Source organism: Leptonychotes weddellii, chromosome 15 (genome assembly GCF_054177405.1).
Source record: "Leptonychotes weddellii isolate Sample4059 chromosome 15, ASM5417740v2, whole genome shotgun sequence".
Lineage (NCBI taxonomy): Eukaryota > Metazoa > Chordata > Mammalia > Carnivora > Phocidae > Leptonychotes > Leptonychotes weddellii.
The window spans coordinates 49,580,923-49,588,022 of NC_138383.1; the positions used below are offsets into that span (position 1 = coordinate 49,580,923).

General features: G+C 64.3%; 1 protein-coding gene across 2 annotated transcripts; it reads left to right on the forward strand.

Moving 5' to 3' along the window:
- The first annotated feature begins 1,176 nt into the window (after positions 1 to 1,176).
- Positions 1,177 to 7,094, forward strand: YBX2 (Y-box binding protein 2). 2 transcript variants are annotated; one of them, XM_081805816.1, is made up of 9 exons: positions 1,177 to 1,803; positions 2,421 to 2,484; positions 3,874 to 3,907; positions 4,786 to 4,875; positions 5,371 to 5,655; positions 5,796 to 5,896; positions 6,122 to 6,335; positions 6,595 to 6,679; positions 6,777 to 7,094. In XM_081805816.1, exons 1-8 carry the CDS (start codon positions 1,527 to 1,529, stop codon positions 6,643 to 6,645), a joined length of 1,116 nt encoding a protein of 371 aa, XP_081661942.1. In that variant the 5' UTR covers positions 1,177 to 1,526; the 3' UTR covers positions 6,646 to 6,679; positions 6,777 to 7,094. The 2 variants fall into 2 exon arrangements, with proteins under 2 accessions (XP_081661942.1, XP_006739015.2); XM_006738952.3 differs by having other exon boundaries at positions 1,178 to 1,803; positions 6,122 to 6,299.
- Positions 7,095 to 7,100: the final 6 nt, after the last annotated feature.

The window sequence follows — 7,100 nt, forward strand, 5'->3', positions numbered from 1 at the left end:
CGGGAGGAGCGACTTCTGGAGCCGCATTAGTCCGGGAGGGACACTGCAGCTCCGGGCGAGCACCCGGGCTCCCTTGAAATCTGGGGCAAGGGCGCCTGGGTGGCTCAGTTGGTTAAGCGACTGCCTTCGGCTCAGGTCATGATCCTGGAGTCCCGGGATCGAGTCCCGCATCGGGCTCCCTGCTCGGTGGAGAGCCTGCTTCTGCCTCTCTCTCTGCCTGCCTCTCTGCCTACTTGTGCTTTCTCTCTGTGTGTCAAATAAATAAATAAAATCTTTAAAAAAAAAAAAAGAAAGAAAGAAAGAAAGAAATCTGGGGCAAGCCTCGCGCCGGGACCTCAGTCTTCCCATCTGCGGAATGGGGATCGTGCATTTCTTCGAGAAATAGTGAGCGGCTGCTGCGGGCGTCAATCAGGCCGACAAGTCCTTACCGCCGTGCAGTTCAGCCTCGCGGGGCAGGGGCGGGACAGAATAAATGGGCAGGTGCAGGAGCCGCTCCGCTCTTCTTGTCCTCAGCCAGGACAAAAATGAAGGATGATGGGCTAGGGAGGTCACCCTGAGAATCACGGAGGGGAGTTCTAGGTGGAGGAAGGCGCCCGTGCAAAGGCCACGAGGCCGCAGGGCCTGGCCGGTTGGGGGAAAGGAAAAAGGCGGACCGAGCGGCCCAGGAGCTGGACGGGGCGCGCGGGACCCCGAAACAGCGGGGTCCGCGGGGAGGCTGGGGGTGCCTGGAAGGGGCTCGAGGGAACTTCCTCCCTCGGGCGAGGTCAAAACAGCCTTGGCCGGGGTGTTGGCCGCACGGATAAGGGGAGTTGTGCATTTTGCTCTGTGAATTCTACCTCAAAAGCAAAAGTGAGCGCAACTGCGAGCTGCGAAAGTCGTCCTTGTGCGGCGCGGGCGGGTCCGCGGCCCGGGGCGTGCGGGGCATCCCTCGGGGAGAGGCGGTGTGCGGGCCCCGGCCGTCTCGAGGGCGGAGGGGAGCGGTGCCGTCCCCAGCCCGAGCGGAGGCTGCCGGCGCCGGCCCCCCACCCGGGTCGTCAGGGGCAACCCTGGAGCTGCGCCCCCCGCCCCGCCCTGCGCGCAGAGGCCAGGTGGCGGTTGGGGCGCAACCAGCCCGTTTGATTTCCCGCGGCCGGTGGAGAGGGGCGGAGGGGGAGGGGAAAGGGGCCGTCGGCCAATAGGCTGGGCTGGCGGCGGTCATGTGATGGTCGCGGGGCGGGGCCCAGGTGTACTTACGGGGCGCTGAGCAGGGGCCTCGGCCTCCGCGCGAAGTCCGGGAGGCGGGGCCGGCGTGCGGGCCGGGGGGCTGCTCCTCTCCGATTGGCCTGTGGCCGGGAGGCGGGGCCTGCGCGCGCCGCGGCTGCGGGCTGCGATTGGCCTTGACCCCGGCCCCGCTGCCGGCGTGCGGGCGAGGCTCGGGGCGCGAGGACCGAGCGGGGCGGCGGGTTCGCGAGCCAGGGGGAGGGGCCGGGGCGGTGGCGGCGGCGGAGGAGGTGGCGGCGGCGGGGGCCGGTACCGGACCCGGCGGGATGAGCGAGGCGGAGGCGGCAGCGGTGGCGACAGCGGTCCCCGCGGCGACGGTGCCCGCGACGGCGGCAGGCGTGGTAGCGGTGGTGGTACCGGTGCCCGCGGGGGAGCCACAGAAAGCAGGCGGCGGGGCGGGCGGCGGCGGGGTCGGAGCCGCCTCGGGCCCCGCTGCCGGAACCCCCTCGGCGCCGGGTCCCCGCACCCCTGGCAACCCCGCGACGGCAGCGTCGGGGACCCCCGCGCCCCCGGTCCGGAGTCAGGCGGACAAGCCGGTGCTGGGTGAGGGGCGGGCGCGTGCCGGAGCGGCTCTACGGGGTCGACGGGCTGGGGGAGGGGCATCGCGGAGCCCACGCGGTCCCGAGAAGCCGAAGGCCGGCCGGGCCCCGAGGCTCCAAGGACTGGCTGGGCTGGGGGCAGCTGACCCGAGTGAGTTCGCCTGGTGGGAAGTCCCGCCGCGCCTTCCCTGCTGGGGGGGCGTGGTGGGCAGGTCCCGCTGGGCGCTTGGGCACGCCCCCGCGGCGGGAGACTCGGCCTAGTCCCAGCCTTCGGTCAGCCTGGGAAGCAGGTGCACTGGGAATCCTCACGTTGGGAGGGCAGGACTTGGTGGGCCCGGTGAGTACCTGGTTCTAGGTGAAGGGCCTGGATTTGTAGCCCAGGAGCAAACTGACTTAGAGTTGGAAGGCTCTTGAAAGCCTGAGCACCGCTGTGTGGGCGCTTCCATTTGGTGGACCTGGGATCAGAAAGAATGCTTTGAAGCTACCGGGCGAAACGGGTGGCTTGAAGTTATGCTTAATGGGTAAAGGGGAGGTAGATTGGATTTGGAGTGTCTCCAAACTGAGCCCAACTCCATCTCTTCCCCCCCATCTTACTGACCCCACTGCATCTCTGCCTGGCAGCAATCCAAGTCCTGGGCACTGTCAAATGGTTCAACGTCCGGAATGGTTACGGATTCATCAACAGGTATCTGAGAAACCCAGGGAGGGGGTGGAAGGGGTGTCTTCCAAACTGGCCTGTGGGACTGGACACCCTCCCGACCTCCTCCCTCCCCCTGCTGAGGCACGTGGTTGCAATGTCCAGCTGACGCTGATTGAACGTCTTTAGCCGCCGCACAAATGTGGGCAAGGTGAAGTCTCCTGCGCATCTCCAAGGGCAGCAGAGAATTAATGATCTAGGAACTTAGCAAACCTGGCTCTGAGCTGCCCAGCTTGTCTGTCTCACCTTGTGGTTTAGTTTGCCTTTGGGGCAGAATGTACCTGCTGTGTGCGCCTCAAGGCTCCGGGCTGGAATCCTCATTTCCTGTCTCCGGCGGCTGGAGGAGCACTCCCCTGACTCATCTCCCTTAGAGGGCTGCTGGCTCATTTGAATCCCCTCACCTGACCCTGACGGGACGGAGGCTGGAGGGGCCGGTTGGGGAAGGAAGCCAGCCCCGGCAGAGGCTGCTGCTTTCCTTCAGTTGGACAGCCCCAGCCCTCCCGCGACTGCGGAGGGGCTGTCGAGGCGGATTCTGAGCAGAGCCAGGTCTCCCCCAGTGGGCCCTTCCCCAACCCGGGCACCCTGCCCAGCCCAGCCCTCCCGGGAGGCCCCAGTTCCCTCTTAGCAGGCTGACCTTTGTGCAGATCCAAGTGCTTTAAAGTGAGAACATTTGATCTAGGGAAGGATCCCTCTCTAATTCTGGAAACTGAGGGCTCCTGGGAAGTTCTGAAGGAAAATCCATCCCCCCCCTCCCCGCCGTGGGGTGCTAGGATAAACTGGGGTAATAGGCAAGTCGTGATTGAAAATGGTAAAATATTTTCTTCTTTCTCACCCTTGGTCCTTTGGTATGTTGATGGGGGGGGCTGACCCTGGGGTTCACCTCTGGGCTGAGGGTGAGAATAAAGTCTTGGGGATGTTTAGAGCAGGTTCTGGACACATTGTCCCCTTCTGCTCCTTTCCCCGTCCGTACTTTCTCTTTCCTTCTAGACTATAGAAAGGAAGACATGGAGAGGAATTTTCCAGCCATGATAGGGGTTGGGGGTGGGGGCCAGAGATAGTTAAACTCAGCACTGCCAGGTTCTAAGGTGCCCCTGGGACAGAGAGGTGAGTCCTCAGCAGGTAAAGAGCTGGCCCGGCATCTTCAAGGTGACTTTGCCTTCCCCCTCTGCCCTTAGGAAGCTCAGGGTTTTCGCCATACTTCTCTTCATACCAGCTTCTGGCTCTTGTCACTCCCCAGGCCCCCCATCTCTCCCCACCCCCCCCAGCCCCTGCAAGGAGCCAGGGGAGGCCGGCGAGGATGGGCCTGCTGCTTTGGGGCATGGGCAGCTGGGGAGGTCTCACCAAGGTCCCCCCCTAACAACCCCTCCTGTTCTGCAGGAATGACACCAAGGAGGATGTCTTTGTTCACCAGGTAAGAGCTAGGGGGGAGAGGGGTGGGGAAGAACCCACTCTCTCTCTCTCTCTCTCTCTCTCTCTCTCTCTCTCGAAAGGCCTATGCCATAATCCTCAGCAGCACGCAGCTTTCTCCTGCTTTTCCCCTCACGACAGCATGCCCACCAGGAAACGGCCCTCTTCTCCCCCTCGCCTCAGGTGCCTGTATTAACCACCATTGGCCCCACGTGTGTCCCGCTGTCTGTGAGAAATGAGCTTGTTGCCCCCCGGCCGTGGTGTGCTCACTCCCCACATCAGGACCTGTTAACACGAGGACGAATCCTAGGCCGTGTTCTGAGGGACAGGACACAGGCTAGAGCTACTTGGGTGCGCTGGTTCTCAAAGTGTGGTCCCCGCGGCAGCAGCATCACCTGCCTGCCAATTCTCAGCTCCCCCCAGACCTGCTGAAGCAGTGGGGCTTGGGGGCGGAGCCCAGCACCCATTTGCAGGAGCTCTCCAGGTGCTGCGGCTGGGGCCCCGCAGGTTGAGAACCACTGCTGGGGGGGAGGAGCTCTCAGGTAAGAAGTGGTGCATTTGGCCCACTGGGCAACTTAGCACTGTCTCTGCTTTTGGTTTTGCTTTGAGTTCCTGCTTCTGGCCTCCCTTTGGGAAATCCTGGAGGGGAAAGGGAGGAGGGAGTGTGTCGTGGGGATGGACAGTGCTGAGGGCTGGGAGGAGCCTGGTTTTCGGCTTCTCCCCCACTGAACTTGGCCTGCCTCCGTGCTCCGCCCTCCGGCCTGGCCTGGCCACACGGATGATGGATGGTGAACCGCACGAAATGGGGTGGCGGGCCCAGCAGGGGTGAGGGAGACTCCGGGCTTGCTGCCCTCACCTTTCTCATGGCCTTTCCCCTGCCAGACGGCCATTAAAAGAAACAACCCCAGGAAGTTCCTGCGCAGTGTCGGAGATGGGGAGACAGTGGAGTTCGATGTCGTGGAGGGAGAGAAGGTTCGGGCTGCGGCGGGGCAGGGGTGGCCCGGCTGCAGGAGGGAGGCCCTCCCGAGGCCCCCCTTCCTCGGGCCAGTTAGCCCGGGCCTTGGGATTGGGGCCGAGCTCTCCCGAGGACGCGTAGCCTTCGCCACTCTGGTGTCCTACAGACACGTCCCTCTTAATAACATCTGGGTTTCTTTGTCACGCACCAAGCACTTCCAGTCTGTTCTCCACGTGTCCTGAGTCCGCCCTCCTCCTCCCCCACCTTCCCCCCCCACCCCAAGAGGGTCCGTAGCAGCTACTCGGGAGGGGCAAGTTACAGAGGAGGCCTCTCCTAGAAGGGTCCACACGAAGGCCCGGGCCCCAGGGGGAGGGCAGGAGACCCCAGCCCGGAGGAGCTGCAGGGAAGCCGGAGAGGGGGATTTAGCTGGGAGAAGGGGAGGCAGGTTTGGGGGTGTCGGGCGCGCAGCTGGGGTGAGCTCTCACTGTCCTCCCCGTCTCCCTCACCCCCAGGGTGCGGAAGCTGCTAACGTAACTGGGCCGGGGGGCGCGCCAGTGAAGGGCAGCCGCTATGCCCCCAATCGGCGCAGGTTCCGCAGGTTCATCCCGCGGCCTCGTCCAGCTGCCCCGCCACCCATGGTGGCAGAGGCTCCGTCAGGCGGAACTGAACCGGGCAGCGAAGGGGAGCGGGCCGAGGACTCTGGGCAGAGGCCCAGGCGGCGGCGCCCACCTCCCTTCTTCTACCGACGGCGCTTTGTGCGAGGCCCTCGGCCCCCCAACCAGCAGCAGCCTATGGAGGTGGGGGTCCTGGGCGTGTGGGGAGGGGCGTCGGCGAGGACGGAGACCTCAGAGTCTCCAGAGGAAGAGGAGGGGGGCCGGAAAGGGCCCCGGGGCAGCAGGTGTCCCTCCCCGCCCCCCAGGCCTTTGTGTGTTCCTAGGGCACCGACGGGGTAGAGCCCAAAGAGACAGCCCCATTGGAGGGGGACCAACAGGGAGATGAGCGCGTCCCCCCTCCCAGATTCCGGCCTCGGTACCGAAGGTAAGACTCCCTTTCTGGGGCCGTCTTCCCCTCCCCGTCTGGTATTGGTCTGGGGGGAGCGGGGAGGGGAAGAGCGAGGCTGCTAAGAGGAGCCTGAGGCTAGTGGCGAGGGGGGGAGGGCAGCTCAGTGATGCCCAGGGCGGTGGGAAAGCAGGCTGGTTCCCCTGGGCTGGGGGAGCCCTGGGAGGGAGGGAGACGGAACAAGTCCCCCACTTGTCTCCCCAGGCCTTTCCGCCCCAGGCCACCCCAGCAGCCTACCACAGAAGGTGGGGATGGCGAGACCAAGCCCAGCCAAGGCCCCACTGATGGGTCCCGGCCTGAGCCTCAGCGCCCACGAAACCGGCCCTACTTCCAGCGGCGGCGGCAGCAGCCCCCCGGACCCAGGCAGCCCACAGCCCCGGAGGTGAGGACCTGGGCTGCTTGGTGGGGGTCTAGGGGGGTAAGAGAAAAGGCCCCAGCCTGTTTCCCTTCCCTTCTCTGCCCCTGCCCCCCCGCCCAACACACACCAGGGAGCCCAGACTACTGCTGTTGGGTCCACCACCTCCGGCAGGTGCCCTTCCCCGCCCCCCACCCTGCTCTGCTTGGAAGCCCCAGCCCCTGCTTGTGGGAGGAATGGGAAGAAAAAAGGTGGAAGAAGGTTAAAGTTGGGGGCTCTCAAGGATAAGAGGGTCTCAAATGACTGCCCCTGTTCTCGCCAGACCTCAGCCCCCATCAACAGTGGGGACCCCCCCACCACCATACTGGAGTGACTCCAACACGAAGGACCCCCAGAGCTACCATCTGGTGAGCGGCTGCGCCCGGGGGGCAGCCCCGGAGGTGGGGCGCTGGGGCCTGAGGAGGGGTCGCGGTCACCATTTGTCCCTGTCTTTCTCTCACGCAGGTTGTCTGCCAGTTTTTCCAGCTGCCCTGTACCCCACCCAGCACCCCTCCCCCCTTCCCATGACTCATGACATCAAAACATCGGCTTTCCCCTTTTCCTTGAGACTCAGGAGGGCCGAAGCAGCAGCCGTTTGCTTCTTCTCTGTCCCCTACCAAGGGCTGAAGGAAGGGATCCATCCTGTTGTTCAGAGGCACCATGTCCCTCCCCTGGATCAGGCTGAGAAGGAACCAGCCAGCTCTCACCTCCTCCTGGTTGTTTTTCTTTCCCACCCCAGTTTATTTTTGGTCTCTCCTCTAGCCCCTACCTCTGAAGCCATTTTATGAA

Coding starts and splice junctions, on each gene's coding strand:
- YBX2 (XM_081805816.1), top strand. CDS start 1,527: ATGAGCGAGGCGGAGGCGGCAGCGGTGGCGACAGCGGTCCCCGCGGCG. Junction 3,908..4,785: donor AGGATGTCTTTGTTCACCAG/GTAAGAGCTAGG, acceptor TTCCCCTGCCAG/ACGGCCATTAAAAGAAACAA. Junction 6,336..6,594: donor CTTGGTGGGGGTCTAGGGGG/GTAAGAGAAAAG, acceptor TGTTCTCGCCAG/ACCTCAGCCCCCATCAACAG.